Here is a 20,679-nt window from a genome sequence, read left to right as displayed (position 1 = left end):
CTTCTGTGAAATCAAACTGATTGACAATACATTTCACATGCTGTTGGACACTCCCAATAAAGGAGTGGTTCTGCAGGTGGTGACCACAGACCACTTCTCAGTTCCTATGCTTCCTGGCTGATGTTTTGGTCCCTTTTGAATGCTGGCGTAGCATGAGCCGGAGTCTACAACCCACACAAGTGGCTCAAGTAGTGCAGCTCATCCAGGATGGAACATCAATGCGAGCTGTGGCAAGAAGGTTTGCTGTGTCTGTCAGCGTAGTGTCCAGAGCATGGAGGCGCTACCAGGAGAACGGCCAGTACATCAGGAGACGTTGAGGAGGCCGTAGGAGGGCAACAACCCTGCAGCAGGACCGCTATCTCCGCCTTTGTGCAAGGAGGAGCACTGCCAGAGCCCTGCAAAATGACCTCCAGCAGGCCACAAATGTGCATGTGTCTGCTGAAACGGTCAGAAACAGACTCCATGAGGGTGGTATGAGGGTCCGACGTCCACAGGTGGGGGTTGTGCTTACAGTCCAACACTGTGCAGGACGTTTGGCATTTGCCAGAGAACACAAAGATTGGCAAATTCCCCACTGGTGCCCTGTGCTCTTCACAGATGAAAGCAGGTTCACACTGAGCACGTGACAGAGTCTGGAGACACCGTGGAGAACGTTCTGCTGCCTGCAACATCCTCCATCATGACCGGTTTGGCGGTGGGTCAGTCATGGTGTGGGGTGGCATTTCTTTGGGGGGGGGGGGGGGGGTCGCACAGCCCTCCATGTGCTCGCCAGCTGTAGCCTGACTGCCATTAGGTACCGAGATAAAATCCTCAGACCCTTGTGAGACCATATGCTGGTGCGGTTGGCCCTGGGTTCCTCCTAATGCAAGACAATGCTAGACCTCGTGTGGCTGGAGTGTGTCAGCAGTACCTGCAAGAGGAAGGCATTGATGCTATGGACTGGCCCGCCTGTTCCCCAGACTTGAATCCAATTGAGCACATCTGGGACATCATGTCTCACTCCATCCACCAATGCCACGTTGCACCAGACTGTCCAGGAGTTGGAGGATGCTTTAGTCCAGGTCTGGGAGGAGATCCCTCAGGAGACCATCCGCCACCTCATCAGGAGCATGCCCAGGCATTGTAGGGAGGTCATACAGGCACGTGGAGGCCACATACACTACTGAGCCTCATTTAGACTTGTTTTAACGACATTACATCAAAGTTGGATCAGCCTGTAGTGTGGTTTTCCACTTTAATTTTGAGTGACTCCAAATCCAGACCTCCATGGGTTGATAATTTATCAATCAAAATCAAATGTGCGTGTGATTTTGTTGTCAGCATATTCAACTATGAAAAGAAAACAGTATTTAATAAGAATATTTAATTCAGATCTAGGATGTGTTATTTTAGTGTTCCCTTAATTTTTTGAGCAGTATATATATTTTTTTAAATGGACCCAATGACTCACAACCGTGATGCAGTCATTACATGCAAGGGATATGAAACAAATACTAAACTTTAGACTAATTGAATACACTACATGAATTTGTCCAAAAACATGATTTCTACAAACAGATCTGTATGAAAATACCCTCAAATAAAAAGTGACATTCTGTCCTATCACCTTATAGTAATCATTTGATCTTATAACCAAAATGCTGGAGTACAGAGCCAAAATTAAAATGTTAGCTTCACTGTCCAAAGTATAGAGTATATAGCCTTTCATCTTTCCCTTGGTCTGGTAAGCCACATGAACAGGAACTGATTTATGACTGGACTGATAAGACTCAGGTTGAAGTCAGACAGATTCCTGGAATTTCAGTCTGGAGTGGACCTAGTGACACTTCTCTTTTTTCCCCACTTTCCTTTTCATCCTCCTCTCTATTACATTTTAATCATTTAGCAGGACGCGCTTACCCAGAGCGACTTACAGTTAGTGCATTCATCTTAAGATAGCTAGATGAAACCACCACTTATTTCACTGTTGTAGTAAGTACAACAATGTCAGTGACAGTACGAAAAGACAAGGTTATTATTTTTTAAATACATTTTGTGTGTGTGTGTGTGTGTGGGGGGGGGCATATGTCTTATTTAAGATACTCTTCTGAAGAGGTAGGTTTTCAGATGTTTTCAGAACATGGGCAGGGACTCTTCCTTCGTAGCATCAAGGGGAGGCTGGTTCCAGAACTGAGGTGCCTGGACAGAGAAGAGCCTTGACTGGGCTGAGCAGGAGCTGACTTCCCATAAGGGTGGGATGGCCAACAGTTCCAGAGGTGGCAGAATCGAGTGCTCAGGTTGGGATGTAGGGTTTGAGCATTGCCTAAATGTAGGAAGGGGCAGTTCACATTGCTGCTCCGTAGGTAAGCACCATGATCTTGTAGTGGGTTTAGACTGAAGGGGCGAAGGAAAAAAGTAGTTGCATGTCATCTGCATAGCAATGATAGGAGAGACCATGAGAGAACATGACAGAGCCGAGTGACTTGGTGTATAGAGAAAAGAGGAGGGATAAATCTATGAAGATGAGAACAGAGGAGAGAGTCAGCTTTGGCAGAGCGGAGATCCTCCGTGACAGAGTAGAGCAGTCTCAGTTGACTGACCCGTCTTGAAGCCTGACTGATTAGGGTCATGAAGATCATTCTGAGAGAGAACGAGATAGTTGGTCAGAGACGGCATGCTCAAGTGTTTTGGAAAGAAAAGAAAGGGATTCCGGTTTATAGTTTGAAAGAGGGATCGGGTGATGGTTTCTTTTATTTTAAAAAAAAGTTTGTATTTACCCCCTTTTTCAATCTTGTTTCATCGCTGCAACTCCCCAGCGAGCTCCGGAGGAGAAGGTAGAGTCATGTGCTCTCCAAAACATGACCAGCCAAACCACGCTCACTTAACCCGGAAGCCAGCCACACCAATGTGCCGGAGGAAACATCGCTCACCCAACCCGACCCGCCACAGGTGTAGCTAGAGCACTGAGCCACCCCGGCCAAACCCTCCCCTAACCCGCTGGGCAATTGTGCGCTGCCCTATGGGACTCCCGATCTCGGCCGGTTGTGATACAGCCCAGGTTAACAAACAGATCAACGACCATTTCGAATCCCGCCATGCCTTCTCCGTTATGCAATCTGGTTTCTGATCTGGTCATGGGTGCACCTCAGCCACGCTCAAGGTCCTAAACGATATCATAACCACCATCGATAAAAGACAGTACTGTGCAGCAGTCTTCATCAACCTGGCCAAGGCTTTCGACTCTGTCAATCGCAGACTCAATAGCCTTGGTTTCTCAAATGACTGCCTCGCCTGGTTCACCAACTACTTCTCAGACCGAGTTCAATGTGTAAAATCGGAGGGCCTGTTGTCCGGACCTCTGGCAGTCTATGGGGGTGCCGCAGGTATACTCAGGCCGACTCTTTTCCCTGTATATATCAATGATGTTGCTCTTGCTGCTGGTGATTCACTGATCCACCTCTACGCAGACAACACCATTCTGTATACTTCTGGCCCTTCTATGGACACTTAACTAACCTCCAAACGAGCTTCAATGCTACACAACACTTCTTCAGTGGCGCATGCTCTTCAACCGATCGCTGCCCGCTCCCGCCGGCACGACTAGCATCACTATTCTGGACGATTCTGACTTGGTATTTGTAGTTGTCCACATATTCTTAGGTATCTGGTTAGACTGTAAAATTTCCTTTCAAACTCACATTAAGCATCTCCAATCCAAAATTAAAATTCTGCAACAAAGCCTAATTCACTCATCCTGCCAAACATACCCTCATAAAACAGACTATCCTACCAATCATTGACTTTGGCTAAGTCATTTTAAAAAAATAGCCTCCAACAATCTACTCAGCAAATTGGATATAGTCTATCACAGTGCCATCCGTTTTGTCACCAAAGCCACATATACTACCCACCACTGCGACATGTATGCTTTCGTTGGCTGGCCCTCATCTTGTATGTCTTTCATTTCCTAATAATTGCACCCACAGTTGATTTCTTCAAACCAAGCTGCTTACCTATTGCAGATGCAGTCTTCCCAGCCTGGTGCAGGTCTACAATTTTGTTTCTGGTGTCCTTTGACAGCTCTTTGGTCGTGGCCATAGTAGAGTTTGGAGTGTGACTATTTGAAGTTGTGGACATGTGTCTTTTATACTGATAACAAGTTCAAACAGGTGCCATTAATACAGGTAACTAGTGGAGGACAGAGGAGCCTCTTAAAGAAGAGGTTACAGGTCTGTGAGTGCCAGAAATCTTGCTCGTTTGTAGGTGACCAAATACTTATTTTCCACCATAATTTGCAAATAAATTAATAAAAAATCCTACAATGTGATTTTCTGAATTTTTTCCCCCTCATTTTTTCTGTCATAGTTGAAGTGTACCTATGATGAAATTTACAGGCCTCATCTTTTTAAGTGGGAGAACTTGCACAATTGGTGGCTGACTAAATACTTTTTTGCCCTGCTGTATATCACTGCACCTGTACACAGCCCATCTGTAAATAGCCCACCCAACTGCCTTATCCCCATATTGTTCGTTTTTTTGCTCTTTTGCACCCCAGTATCTGTACTTGCACGTCACCATCTGCACATCTATCACTCAAGTGTTAATGCTAAATTGTTATTATTTCGCCACTATGGCCTATTTATTACCGTACCTCCCTAATCTTACTACATTTGCACACACACTGTATATATATTTCTCTACTGTGTTATTGACTGCACGTTTGTTTATCCCATGTGTAACTGTTGTTTTTAAATCGCACTGCTTTGCTTTATCTTGGCCAGGTCGCAGTTGTAAATGAGAACTTGTTCTCAACTGGCCTACCTGGTTAAATAAAAGGTGAACTCAAATTAAAATAAAACTGGAACTATGAACCAGTCCCAGACCATTATACCTCCTACACCAAACTTTACAGTTGACACCATGTATTCGGGCAGGTAGCATTCTCCTGGCATCCGCCAAACCCAGATTTGTCCGTTGGACTGACCGATGGTGAAGTGTGATTCATCACTCCAGAGAATGCGTTTCCACTGCTCCAGGGTCCAATGTTGGCGAGTTTTACACCACTCCAGCCGGCACTTGGCATTGCACATGGTGGTCTTAGGCTCCTGCTCGGCCATGGAAACCCATTTCATGAAGCTCCCGGCGAACAGTTATTGTGCAGACCTTGCTTCCAGAGGTTGCTCCTGCTCTGCAGTGAGTGTTCAAACCAAGGACATATGGTTTTTAAGCACTCAGCGGTCCCGTTCTGTGAGCTTGTGTGGCCTACCGCTTTGCGATGTGACCTACAACTTTGCGGTTGAGCCATTGTTGTTCCACGTCACAATAACAGCACTTACAGTTGAGCAGGGCAGCTCTAGCAGGACAGAAATCTGACGAACTGATTTGTTAGAAAGGTGGCATCCCATGACGGTGCCACGTTGAAAGTCACTGATCTCTTCAGTAAGGCTATTCTACTGCCAATGTTTGTCTATGGAGATTGCAAGGCTGCGTGCTCAATTTTATACACCTGTCAGCAATTTGTGTGGCTGGAATAGCAGAATCCACTAATTTGAAGGGATGTCCGCATACTTTTGTATATATAGTGTAGTTGGCACTGGACCAAGGTATGGTTGCGCTCTCCCTGGTGCACATCTACATTCAACACCTAGGTGAATTCTGCTGATTTCTCACATAGACACCCATCTTATATCAGGTTACAGACCAGCTAGCTAGGTCTAAGAACACTAGCGAGTGCAACAATTTTATCAGGCTAGTTATTGGTTTCGTAACAACTGCCACAAGTACCGAGCATTCAGCAGTTCAAAGCAATGATTAAAGGTGTCCCCATGCTTCTGGTCTGAAACAGTTCTTGCATATATTATGACAACATTTGGGTCTTCGGCAAGTGGTTTTTACAGCTGTTCATGCACACTGCATTTGTTCCCTGAGGCTAGCCGAAGTCCTGTAGCTAAAGTCTACGCCCCTTCGTCTGATTTGTCAACAGTAGGGATTCTTCCATTAAGTGTTTGTCGTCATTCAACGAGAGACGACTGGTTTTCATGCACATTTTTTTCTCTTGATAAATACTGCACCACACACTAAGATATCCTTGGAAAAATGAATTCTACTCGAAGGGCAGCACTTAATATAGTCTGGCTAGGGCAATTGTAGTCTGGCTAGGGCAATTGTCATTTACCTCTCATCCCCTTTCCATTCTTCCCTCCTCCCCTGCTAAAGCATCACATGTATGACAGGCTGTTACAGCAGCCTTACTGTATTTCCTATTGAACGCCACAACCACATGAAGCCTTTGATTTACTATATGAAATGAATGGCTTCAAAGAAATTAACTGGTATAAAAATAGAGTGGTTGTGTTCTATGGAACACAACAGTTCAAAAGAGAGTAAACCTCTTACTCTCCCATTCAGAGTGAAGATCTATAGTGTTTATTGGAATCAGTATATCTTCTAACCCTTTTCACAGCAATGAGGGGTGAGTTGTGGTGGTGCTGTGTGTAGGTCTATAAATGACTTTTCTCCCCGAGTGAGATAGCAGGGTTTACACAGTTAACAGCCATAATATATGCCTGGCTGGGGATATGGGTCCTTGAGTAGGCTAAAGAGACTCACTAGCTAAAGTCTCAGCAAGTTCCCAGCACATAACCACCAGATTTATTGAAAGAGGAGCTTCACTGAGTTCACAGCTTAAATGTGGTAGATGTCATTACTACAGAGAGATTAGTCTCTGAGCTGTGGGTTCGTGACTCTATGGTAAGGCGTGCTAAACTACAACTAAATCACTTCAGCCTATGACATCACATTTCATATGGAGGGTATTTATAAATCTGATGCATGGACATTGAGAGGAGAAAAAGAAAGAACATGGGGACTGATTAATGTTAACAAAACTAACCCAAACTTCCTCTCAAATAAGTATCAACTGAGTAACTTGATAAAACACAACTAGAACAGGCCGTTAAAGGACAGAACAAAAACAAACCACAAGGAGTTTCAGGAAGGTGCCTCCTATCTACCCCCCACCTAATCTTCTCCTTTGTTTATCTTCTCTCCCTCCATACCTTGAAGAAGCTGCCTTTCTTCTCCCTGAGGCTGGGTTGGATGAGTGTGCTTGTTGACATGCTATCCTCCTGTCCTTCGTCGTGCCTGTGTTTGTTTCTGTGGGGGAGGAAAATGTCATTAGCTGGGTTTGTGTCCATACAATTGACAACAGATTTTCATTCAAATCATTTCAAATATGCATTTCCCCTCCAGCGGGGTGTTTACACCAAACTGACGTGTTGCGGATAAACGGATGCACGTGATGACGTAGTGCATGTAAAGATAACTTCAAAACTACAAGTTTAAAAATAAGTTTCCATCGCAATATCAACTCTACTGGTGGTTTTTGTCTGTAAAAATGTTGCGTTAAATAGAGTGTGTGCCCTATCTAGCCAACAGCTCACAGCTGCAGTGCAGTATCCCCTACATGATGAGTACAGACAAAAGACAGAGATTCTTTAATTGTCAAACGACAGCCAAGCATCGATCGTCATGTCACCAGAATAAGACCCTGGATATTTATTGGAAAGCAGCATCAAGCTCATCACCGTGCACGTTCACCACCCCGTGAAGTTAATCATAACGTATTTCATCTGTAGCCTAATAAAAAAACGGCACGCTTTCCCGAGTTGTAGTGGGAGAAGCACATAACATCTTATCACATGACTCCAAGTTTACTTCGATATGATGGTTATTATATCAATGTTTCTATTACGATTTCTCGCACTATTTATTTTAACGATACAAAAAGATCGCACCCTAGCGTATTTTGTTTTGTCGACATTTGGAATGTTTACCGTAAATTTGCTTTTTCCATCAGGCCTGTCCTGAGATTTTAAATCCAGTTAGGCTAGTGTCCGCCCTCCAGTACAGCCCAGTACTGTCTAGTTCAGGTGTCCCCAATTAAATTCAGTTATGAGCCGATTCTTCCAGATATAGTATTTGACAGAACAGAATTATTTCAAACCTTGATTATTGGGATAGATCACATACAGTACCTTCAGATAGTATTCACACCTCTAGACTTTTTACACATTTTGACATGTTACAGCCTGAATTTAAAAATGATATAAATTGAGGGGGAAAAAGTGTCTACACAAAATACCCCATAATGTGAAAGTGGAATTAATTTACACTTAAATGTCTTGCGTCAATAAGTATTCAACCCCTTTGTTAAGGCAAGCCTAAAAATGTGCTTAACAAGTCACATACTAAGTTGCATGCACTCGCTGTGTGCAATAATGTATAACGTGATCGCAAAAGCTCGCAACTGGCGATGATTGAAAGACTGCTCCTGCCTGTCGATGCAATAGCCTACAGTCCTCCTCGATGCGCTCTGCAGAAATTGGGAGAACAGCAATACATCACATCCATAGGACATGATCCAATTCTGATTGGAGTTTGATATTGTCATGTGTGATTATTTTACCTTACATTTTTTACTTGTCCTGGGCAAGTGGACATGCATTAACATCGAGCCCTGTATCTGTTGTGCTCCATCATCGCAGAAGAAAATAATGACATGAGCTCCAGTACCATCATGTTTGTGCCTGCTGACTGGTTGCCTTGGTTAGGAGTAAGAACCAGAAGGTTACGCTTGCAGCTCTATTATTGCATCGCAGGCTTCTTGTTGTTTTCTATTTATGATTCGAGTGCAATTACTGAGCACTAAATCCATGAAAACAAACCCTTTTGCTCGAAAGGCAAAAAATGCTGGGTCGTTCCACCAATTAGGTGCCTTTCACCCTTGGCAGAAAGTGGATGTTTCTGATTCAGGGATAAAGTATATTCAACCAAACTCTGCCCAGGTGTCATTCTAGGTCTGCTACAAGTTTGAGTAGTGTAACTTGCTGGAAAAAAACAACTTTGATTTCACAACATTTTTCCATTGTCATAAAGTGCCACAAATCCAACATAAATCCCCTTGTGACAGGGGGAATGGAAGCGTGTTGTGTGCAACCGGGGATAATTGAACGCAAGCTTTAAAAACAAATGTATTGTTAAAATATTTCTAGCCTGTCTAAGGGTAAGAGGGTTGACTTATGCTCGACCTGCTCAGTTTTCCACCACCACACAACACCAGAAAATGACCAAAGAGTAGAACCAGCTCTTTTATTAGATGTTCAATGTTTTAAGGAAAAGTTTCACCATATTAAAAAGAGTTCAGTTCACGTAACAGGGTTGACCTTAAAATGAGGGACAGGTTGTGTGTGTATATATATATATATATTGAATTTTGGCACTTTAGCAAGTCTTGAGTCATATTATAAATTTGATTTATTGAATTTGAATGTTGCCTTTATTAAAAAGGGCACTTCATTTAATATAATATGCTTTTTTTAAATGCAATATTTGTGCACAATATCTACCTAAAATATCAAAGGGACGCAAAAGGTACTCATTTAGTAGTAGCAGTAGTAGTAGTAAATGGGTGGAATATGCCACCTGAAAAGACGAAACAAGCCATTCTCATGCTAATGTTAAGGTAGGGCTGGAAAATTGCAGTATCTTTATGTCCCTTCTCTATGTGAGGGCAGCCTCGTCATAAATCTGCATTTTCTCTGAGCAGACAAGCTTTGATAAGTATTGTGGTTAACCAATTGTGAACGAGTAAACTCCAAACACTGGCCAGCACACAGTATAAGACATGACACATCTGAGACTGTGGACTGTAGATAGAGGAGCAGACAATCTGAACTATCCCTCCAAGATCCAATTCTACTTCTAAATAATATTCAGGACAATTTGAACACACAGAACCTGCTATTCTCCCTCTATCGGAGAAAGGGGGAAAAACTATTAGCTAAGTAATTAACTGCCAGTCTTAGCACACTTATATTCCTTACCTCAAGTTATACTAGGACTTCAACAAAGCTCAACTGTAATATTGTGTGCCCTCAACATCTCACACTACCTCAACATGACAAGTCAAGATCTGTCCGCCTGTGTTTTCTGGAACATCGCTTCAGGGAAAACGTTGTAGTATCTGATGATTTTTCTCCTCTCAGTTACCAGTTACCTACTCATTAGATTGGTGAGACTTAACTTCTTATGGCTGGGGGCAGTATTGAGTAGCTTGGATGAATAAGGTGCCCAGAGTAAACTGCCTGCTACTCAGTCCCAGTTGCTAATATATGCATATTATTAGTATATTTGGATAGAAAACACTCTGAAGTTTCTAAAACTGTTTGAATAATGTCTGTGAGTATAACATAACTCATATGGCAGGCAAGAAGCTGAGAGAAAATCCAACCAGGAAGTGGGAAATCTGAGGTTGGTCGTTTTTCAACTCATTCCCTATTGAAGTTAGTGGGATATTGGTCATGTTACGCTTCCTAAGGCTTCCACTAGATGTCAACAGTCTTTAGAATATTGTTTGATGCTTCTACTGTAAAGTGGGAGCGAATGAGGAGAAGAGTATCTAATGTTCCATGTATAACACATGTATTTTCATCAACATTTATAATGAGTATTTCTGTAAATTGATGTGGCTCTCTGCAAAAATCACTGGATGTTTTTGGAACGACTGAACATAACGCGCCAATGTATACTGAGATTTTTTTTATATAAATATGAACAAAAAATACATGTATTGTGTAACATGAAGTCCTATGAGTGCCACCTGATGAAGATCAAAGGTTAGTGATTCATTTTATCTCCATTTCTGATTTTTGTGACTCCCCTCTTTGGCTGGAAAAATGGCTGTGTTTTTCTGTGACTTGGCTCTGACCTAACATAATCGTTTGTGGTGCTTTCACCGTAAAGCCTATTTGAAATCGAACACTGTGGTGGGATTAACAAGATGTATATCTTTAAAATGGTGTGAAATACTTGTATGTCTGAGGAATTTTAATTATGAGATTTCTGTTGTTTTGAATTTCGCGCCCTGCACTTTCACTGGTTGTCATATCGATCCCATTAGTAAGAAGTTTTAAAGGATGGCAGCAGTCCTGCACATTGTTTAAGAATGAATTGATCTGTGGTCTTTTGCAAAACTTTGTTATAGCATTCCCTGTGATCTACCATTTTCTGCTCAGACGTACTGTGATTTTAGGGGAATGGTGCACGGTACATTATTTTGTTATGGTCACTGTCTTTTTTAGCTGATGGCTATGGATCTCATGGCAGGAGAAATTTGTGTTTATTGTCCACAGAATCCACTACCGGAGAAAAACTCCCAGGCACGTGTAGCTTGCCTTGGGGCTAATCTGGGTGCTGAGTGTCTGCGTTGGCAGGAATCATCTTGTCCTGCTCAAACCACAGGATGCATTCATTTTAACAGAGCCACTGCAGGGCTGCTCTGTGAGCCTAGAATTATGAGAGCATCTATGAACTTCAGTGCTATGGAAATGGTACTGCTCTATGGCCCTCCCACTATAATCATGACTCTTTCAATAACAATCTTCTGCTTCTGTTGTGGATGCATGTACATGTAGGCACACAGGGCTGTGGCTCTCAAAACTGTACCCTTCTATTTCTTCATGTTTTCACTGTAGCTGATGCCAATAATCTACAGAGCAACCTGCATACTATTACTAGAGCAAACTATGTCCTGTCACTTGACTTAAGTGTGTATGAAGCATATATTGGGGCGGCAGGGTAGCCTATTGGTTAGAGCGTTGGACAAGTAACTGAAAGAGTTGCAGTTCAAATCCCCAAGCTGATAAGGTACAAATCTGTCGTTCTGAGGCAGTCATTGAAAATAAGAATTTCTTCTTAACTGACTTGCTTAGTTAAATAAAGGTAAAATAAAAAATAAAAATCACAATTATACCGTTTAGCATTGTACCACCATTCATCAGCACAATTGTCTATATCAGGCATTCCCAGACTGGGGTACGCCAAATAAAAATGTGATTCACATGTTTTTTTTTAATACCAAAAAATGGTAATAAAAAAATTAATAAAAAATCACATTTTCAAACAGTCCATTTAGTAAGGCCCGTGTTCATAGAGACACATACCAGCTCTGTTGGTAGTACTGCCACTACCAGCACTACTACAACTTCACCTGTCGATGACACAAGTTGTTCTGCTTCCATGAGCACATCCAAAGCTAGCATCAGTCATTCTACATTTGTTGTTAGCTCAGCTAGCATGGACACTGAGTTGTGAATCTGATGCAGCCGAACAGCTACTGCCCCCTTACCCAGGAATGCACCAAACAACCAGGACAACAGGAGAGGATTTTTTTAAACTACTGGACAACTTTGTGACATCAAATGGAATTTGGTGGTCAAGATGTATTGGTTGGTATCCGTACTGATGGCGCAAAAACCATGACAGGGAGACATAATGTAGTGGTAACGCACACGCACACAGTTGCTCCCGACGCCACATGGGTACACTGCAGCATCCACCGAGAGGCTCTTGCTGCCAAGGGAACACCTGACAGATTGAAATACGTTTTGGACATTACAGTGAAAATAGTTAACTTTGTTAAAGAAAGGCTTCCTGAACTCTTGTGTATTTTCTGAAACGCTTTTACAACATACATAAGTGTGCTGGTTATCAAGGGGCAAAGTATTGACACTTTCGTAATTGAGAAACGAGCTAAAAGTTATTTTTACTGACCATAATTTTCACTTGTCTGACAGCATGCATGATGAGTTTCACACTACTGGCCTATCTGATGTTTTTTTCTTGCCTGAATGATCTGAATCTAGGATTATACAGAGACTCTCCGCAACTAAACTCAGCAAAAAGCAAAAAGAAACGTCCCCTTTTCTGGACCCTGTTTTTCAAAGAACATTTGTAAAATTCCAAATAACTTCAAAAATCTTCAGTGTAAAGGATTTGAACACTGTTTCCCCATGCTTGTTCAATGAACCATAAACAATTAATGAACATGCACCTGTGGAACTGTCGTTAAGATACTAACAGCTTACAGACTGTAGGCAATTAAGGCCACAGTTATGAAAACTTAGGACACTAAAGAGGCTTTTCTACGAACTCTGAAAAACACCAAAAGAAAGATACCCAGGATCTCTGCGTGAACGTGCCTTAGGCATGCTGCAAGGAGGCATGAGGACTGCAGATGTAGCCAGGGCAATAAATTGTAACGTCCGGACTGTGAGACGCCTAAGACAGCGCTACAGGGAGACAGGACGGACCGCTGATCGTCCTCACAGTGGCAGAGCACATGTAACAACATCTGCACAGGAGCGGTACATCCTAACATCACACCAGCGGGACAGGTACAGGATGGCAACAACAACTGCTCGAGTTACACCAGGAACGCACAATCACTTCATCAGTGCTCAGACTGTCCGCAATACTCAGAGAGGCTGGACTGAGGGCTTGTAAGCCTGTTGTAAGGCAGGTCCTCACCGGCAACAATATTGCCTATGGACACAAACCCACTGTCGCTGAACCACAGGACTGGCAAAAAGTGCTCTTCATTGAGGAGTCACGATTTTGTCTCACCACAGGTGATTGTCGGATTCTCGTTTATCGTTGAAGGAATGAACGTTACACCGAGGCCTGTACTCTGGAGCGGGATCGATTTGGAGGGGGAAGGTCCGTCATGGTCTGGGGCGGTGTGTCACAGCATCATCGGACTGAGCTTGTTGTCATTGCAGGCAATCTCAACGCTGTGTGTTACAGGGAAGACATCCTCGTTCAGATACGGATTTGCTTTTGATTTTGAACCCCTTTGTTCAGGGGCACATTTTTCCATTTCTGTTAGTCACATGTGTGTGGAACTTGTTCAGTTTGTGTCTCAGTTGTTGAATCTTGCTATGTTCATACAAATATTTACACGTTAAGTTTGCTGAAAATTAACACAGTTGACAGTGAGAGGACATTTGTTTTTTTTGCTGAGTTTATATTCAGTGTGGAAATAATTGAGGCTATGATTAAGAAGCTGGAGCTCTTCTCTGTCTGCATTAACAAGGACAAACAGGTCTTTCCATCATTGTATGATTTTGTGTGCGCAAATGAACTCAAGCTTACGGACAATGTCAAATGTGATATAGCGAAGCACCGGAGTTGGGTGCGCAATTACGCAGGTACTTTCCCAAAACTGGATTCGTTATCCCTTTCATGCCCTGCCTCCAGTCCACTTACGGTTATCTGAACAAGAGAGCCTCATCGAAATTTCAACAAGCGGTTCTGTGAAAATGTAATTTAAAATCAGAAGCCACTGTCAGATTTCTGGATTGGACTACGGTCAGAGTATCCTGACTTGGCAAATCGCACTGTTAAGATACTGATGCCCTTTGCAACCACAGTATCTATGTGAGAGTGGATTCTTGGCCCTCACTAGCATGAAAGCTAAATACAGGCACCAACTGTGTGGAAAATTATTTAAGAAAGACTCTCTCCAATACAACCCAACATTGCAGAGTTATGAGCATCCTTTCAAGCACACACTTCTCATTAACCTATGGAGTTATAAAAACTTATTTGTTAATCAAAAATTGTGAATATATAAGTTGTTTAAATAAAGAGCAAATTGATTAATTATTATTAGTGCCCTGGTCCTATAAGAGCTTATTGTCACTTCCCAAGAGCCGTGTTGTGACAAAAACTCACTCATTCTTATGTTTAATAAATGTATCGTATAGTGTGTGGGGCAGGCTTACAATGATGGCAAAAAACAACATTTGAGAGTGCGCTGACCCTGATGCTAGAGGGGGTACGCAGCTGGAGGTTGAATGTTTGAAGGGGTACGGGACTATAAAAAGTTTGGGAACCGCTAGTCTATATGGTCCGTAATGGGGTTGTGCGGATCTGGCCATGCTAATAATCGTATCCGTAAATTGACAGTTGATAGTCTGATCAGATAATACTCAATCTGAAAAACATACGGTTTTTTAAATGCCTTAAAAATGTCTGCGCACGTTTGTAGAAAGCACAACATCTGCAGATCAAGAGTCTAGAGTATGAGTGTGTTCTTAAAACATGCAGATGAGTTAGTGGTCACTCAGTCAGAATGCGCATCTGTTTTATCTATTTTGTTTAGTCTTTTTCATTGACGTTTTGTCTGTATCCTTGCTTCCATATCACCCTTCCTGTCTCACTATCCCCCACCTGGCTGCTTCCTCTGATTCCACCATACTCAGGGATACATTCTCCATCCACTCTGATGTCCTACCATGTGATTCCTCCACCTTTCCTCCTGGCTGTCACTGGATTCAATGTTTTACTGTTGTAATATTACATTTATCCCCCATTTATCTGTTTATGGTTTTGTTTATTATAATTTTCGCTAGGCGTTTATTGTCTTGGCATTTCAGTATAAATATGCTCTTTTTTTTAAAGAATGCCTTCTACAGGAATGCCAAGACAAAGGCTTTTTATATCAAGACGCTCATCCTTCCATTTTCTTTAATAGTACGCCTGCCTTGATTGGAAAAGTAAGCACCACAATTAAAGGGGAGGCCAACATACCCTTAATTTTTCTGCCAGTCATAGACTGACCAGACAGGTCGCCTACCATAATGTATCCAATGCATCGGCTGGACCGGAGGCGGAAATGACACTCGCCCACGGAATCAGTCCATGTCCTGCCGTAAGCATTAGCCTACCACCAGACACAAAATTGGTAGCAAGTCGTTTGAAGCCTCCCAAGTGAATCAAACATCCTCTCCAGACCTTGTGCTGTTGCTCCAAGGTCGGGGGATTACCAAGACTAGTCATAACCTAACCTTGAGACAGAACTCAACCAAAACAGACATCTCAATGATAAAGACTCACAGCACAAAAGCAAATGCACACAGTTTTTTGGTGCTGTGCCTTTCCTTTATCACTGAGGTGTAATTCTTGTTTTCACGGCTTTGGTTGAGTTCGGTCTCAATTCTACAACATTAAATATATTCTGTGTAAATCTATAAATGGACATGGGATATATGTTAAACATTTGAAAATATTGTATTTTGATTATACCTTGTGTTGATGTTATGAGCTTATTTGTATTTTTGAAGAAATTGTGAGTGAACAAGTTAAATATTTCATGTAAAATATTTAGGAAGAATAAGAAAATGGAATAATGAACACCATGTCAGCGATATGGTTGATAATGTGATAGTGTGTGTTGGTGCTGTCTTTTCTTCATCATTGAGATGTACAGTGCCTGCAGAAATAATTCACATCCCTAGACTTTTTCCACATTTTGTTGCATTACAGCCTGGGGAAAAAATTGATTGAATTTAGATGTTTTATTGTCACTATAGCCTACACACACTACCCAATAATATCAAAGTGGAAAAACTTGTCCATTTTTTAAAACAAATTAATTAAATGGACTGTTTACACTTTGGATGGTGTATCAATACAGTTGCCGGAGAGGAAGGAAACCATTCAGGAATTTCACCATGAGGCTAATGGAAGGATGGATCAACAACATTGTAGTTACTCCACAATTCTAATCTAATTGACAGAGTGAAAAGGAAACCTGTACAGAATAAAAATACATATTCCAAAACATGCATCCTGTTCGTAATAAGGTACTAAAGTAAAACAGCAAAAAATGTGACAAAGCAATTCACTTTTCATTCTGAATACAAAGTGTTATGTTTGGGGCATACCCAATACAACTCATTACTGAGTACCACTCTCCATATTTTCAAGCATAGTGGTGGCTGCACAATTTTTATTTTATTTTAGTAATTTAGCACACTCTTTTATCCAGACAGATTTTTAACTTAGACGGCTCGGGGGATTCGAACCAGCGACCTTTCGGTTACTGGCCCAACGCCTTGGCTACCTACCACCCATGTTATGGGTATGCTTTTAATCCTTAAGGGCTGGGGAGTTTATCAGGATAAAAAAATAAACCAAAATGGAGCTAAGCACAGGCAAAATCCTAGAGGAAAACCAGGTTCAGTCTGCTTTCCACCAGACACTGGGATAATAAATTGACCTTGCAGCAAGATAATAACCTAAAACACAAGGCCAAATCTACACTGGAGTTGCTTACCAAGAAGAAAAAGCATTCCAGGTGAAGCTGGTTGAGCGAATGCCAAGAGCATGCAAAGCTGTCATCAAGGCAAATGTTGGCTAATTTGAAGAATCTAAAATGTATTTTGATTTGTTCAACACTTTTTTGGTTACTTCACAATTCCATGTGTTATTTCATAGTTTTGATGTTATCACTATTATTCTACAATGTAGAAAATAGTAAAAATATAGAAAAACTCTTGAATGAGTAAGTGTGTCCAAACCTTTGACTGGTACTGTATATATTTGCAGACACACACACACTTTTAGAGCAGACTGTAGCATAACTGTTTTCTTTCAATCAAAATAGATTTTGTCTAGTGGTGCGAGCTGTTGAGTTTTGAACACATGAGAAAAATGACAGTAACGCTATACTATGCTATTTAATTTGGTTCTGTTATGTAGAATACTATCATTATGTGATCTTGCAGACATTGATTCAACGTTGACCTAACTAGACAAGCACCATTCTCCACTCATCACTGAAATTCAACTGAGTAGTCTTTTCTTTCAGAACCCCCCCCCGCGGTTCTAAAGTTCTGATGACTCTTTCAGCCATCAAAGCATCCCATGTAACACCCTAAAATCTCAACTCCCGCCACCCCTCTTCTCCTCACACCCCAAACTAATGTCAACAGACTGGTTTTCTTGCTCTGATAGCAACATATTTCCTGCACTGGCACATCTACAGTACTATTTAGTTGGGGCAAGCAGACAGATGTGTGAGGTGAAAGACCACAGGTTTATGAGCTGTGAGTGTTGTCACGGCTTGTTATGGTAGGCTTTAAACCAAACTCCGTATGACAGCATTTATGACTACTATTTTCAGAAGTTGAAACTTTCTTCCTCTCTCAGGGCTGAATCCTAACTTGAGACACTCCAACTCTTGACCGAGTCTCTCATAAAGCGTATATCTTAGGGTGTCTGTGGTTGGAGTCTCAAGTGATGACAAACACACTTCTCTGTTGGTGATCTGCATACAAACACAGCAGACTGATTGGGAGGGGGGGGGGATCTGCGAGACCTGGGAAAGAAAGCTACAGCCAGTTACACTATGGTGATAGGGAGAAATACTGTGGTAGAGAGTATTATGGGGCTGAGTGTGCCTTTTTATGTGGCCTGTTTTGGGGAAGAGATAACCACTAATAACTGCTCCAGGGGCAGATATGTCAGAATGTTATAGGGCAACAGTGACAGGAACAATGTGTGGAGACAGCTGGCAATGTTATGCAGTTGGGCAATTCCACGGTAATGGATTTACACTCACATTTTTCACTTTAAAAATGTATGCCAAAACAAAAAACATACAACTCTATGCACAATGACTACTTTGGACAAATATTTGCTGAAAAAACTGTAGATGCAAAGTCTCTGTGCAGATACAAAGTTTGGAAACCGTAATTATGTTACCAAACCTTATGTTTTTGTAAAATGTTCAGTGTATTCCAATATTTGAAACGTTATGTACTTTGCCTTGCCATTGGCCAACTGAGGAAACCCGAGAGCATACACTTTGGCTCACACAATCTGCTCCTAAGCTACACTGTAACCTTGACAACACATGATTTAAAACAAATTGCCCATGCAGGGAGCTTTGAACACAGGGAACCTGCTAGTCTCTAAAGGAGAGAGGGTAAAAAAAACTATTTTCTAAGTAACAAACAGCCAGTCTTAGCACACTTCTTAAATTCCTAACCGGTGACGAAAGTTCTACAAAACAACACCAGTCTGTTTTTCCCCCAAAGCTATGCTTAAGCATATTAACATATTTTAGGGCAGACTGGAAAACTGGCACCTTGGCAAGTATGTAATTGGCAAAAAAAAGTGTTACTCTTTTGCAGAGAAAGTGAGAGGTTTGAGAAGATTGTGGAAAAATAATGAACAGGTTTTCAGTCTAGTTTGGAAATCTTTAGGGTGACAGCTACCGACTCTGAATAAAAAGGATGTAATCAGAAACTGTAATCGTTAAACACTAGAACAGAAGTAACCTCTAAAAATGGAACCGCTCCTTAGATCACACATTCAAGTGAAGGTCTATCTGTGACTCCCTCTTATGACTCACCCAGCTGAACAGAAAGCGAACCTTCCAGTACTGAGTCACAATGAGCTTTGTTCCACCTGTATAACTCCTTTGTATTCCCCATACTTTCTCTGAATTCACAGGGTGAAATAACACACCGCTGATCACTTAGGGGCAATTTAGAGGGTGATGAGAGCATAAATTGGGATAATTACACAATATTGATATTCTATTTATATTATTAGTAAAAGTTGGTTATAGCCTTCTGAGGGCTATGTCTTCGTATATCTTATCAGGCCCACTAGAGTAGGCTTACTTCAATATTCCAATGTACAGTTTACACTTGTTGATTGCAGCACACCCCTTGCTTAACAACTCACACAATATTCCCCTGTTGCCTTGCTTGGCAAGCATTTTGAACTTTGCTTAGGGCCTGTACTGTAGCACATTAATGACAGTCCATACTCCTAGAGTGAATTGCACAGCATTGCAAACGTCTTCTACTTCTTTACATTTTGTGTTAAAGTGGGATTCAAATAGATTTAATTGTATTTTTTGTCAACAATCTACAGAATATACCCTGTCAGAGTGGAAAAAAATCTACAATTTAAAGATTCATTAAAAAAATGTCTATCTAAAATATGGTTGTTGCATAAGTATTCAGCTCCCTGAGTCAATACATGTTAGACACCTTTGCTATCGATTACAGCTGTGAATATTTTTGAGTAAGTCTATAAGCGCTTTACACACCTGGATTGTGCAATATTGGCTCATTACAATAAAATAAAAAAATTAAAGTCAAGATCTGTCATTATGTTGGAGGAACATGGCTAGACAGCAATGTTCAAGTCTTGCCACAGATTTTCAAGCAGATTTAAGTCAACTGTAACTTGGCTCCTCAGGAACATCTTGTAAGTCTTCTTGTAAGCAACTCCAGTGTAGATTTGGGCTTGTGTTGTAAGTTATTGTCCTGCTGAGAGATTAATTGCTCTCCCAGAGGAATGGTTTTCTAGGATTTCGTCTGTGTTTAGATCCATCCTGTCTCTTTTTATCCTGAAAAACTCCCCAGTATTTGCCGATCTCAAGCATGTTTATAAAAAATAGATACAAAAAAAAAGGAGGCAGTGATGTGTTGTGTTTGACCCAAACAGAAGACTTTGCATTTAGGCCAAACAGTGTATTCATTTGCAGTATTACTTTAGTGCCTTGGTGCATACAAGATGCATGTTTTGGAGTAATATCCCTGAGCAGTTTCATACCTGTCCTGCAGCTCAGAAGGATGACACTGTCTTTGATGTGTCTGGGCGGTTTAAGAATTCATCCACAGTAGGGCTGGGCGATACGACGATATATATCGCATGACGATAGAAAAACGTCTATCGTTTCATATTATGCTCCATCGCTCATTTCGTTGCGTCACAAATCACTCTTTACGGCAATATCTTTCGTCAATTAGACGACACGTTGTGTTCTTCCACGTGGCAATTTGCAAAAAAAAAAACTAAAAAAGGTGGAGAGTGAAAGTGACACAGAGCACGAGACACGGAGCTCGTACCTAAATGAGGGGCTACTTCCGTCGCATGGATGTGGTTGGAGTATGAAAAGTATGACAGACAAGAAAGTCGTCCTCTGCTAAATATGCCGCAGGCCGGTCCCGACAACAGGCTCAAACACCACTAACCTCTTTACCACCTACGCGA

The 20,679-nt window shown here is 41.7% G+C and overlaps 1 protein-coding gene across 1 annotated transcript in view; it reads right to left on the bottom strand.

The window, feature by feature from the left end:
* rin2a (Ras and Rab interactor 2a) overlaps positions 1 to 20,679 on the bottom strand; it is a 68,715-nt gene that overhangs the window by 44,684 nt on the left and 3,352 nt on the right. Inside the window, 1 exon segment of the mRNA XM_046358676.1 lies at positions 7,038 to 7,134. Coding sequence (XP_046214632.1) covers positions 7,038 to 7,097 — 60 coding nt within the window. The 5' untranslated portion in view covers positions 7,098 to 7,134.

The sequence above is a fragment of the Oncorhynchus gorbuscha genome, linkage group LG08, assembly GCF_021184085.1.
Source record: "Oncorhynchus gorbuscha isolate QuinsamMale2020 ecotype Even-year linkage group LG08, OgorEven_v1.0, whole genome shotgun sequence".
Taxonomy (NCBI): Eukaryota; Metazoa; Chordata; class Actinopteri; order Salmoniformes; family Salmonidae; genus Oncorhynchus; species Oncorhynchus gorbuscha.
This window is presented reverse-complemented; position numbering and strand designations above follow the sequence as displayed.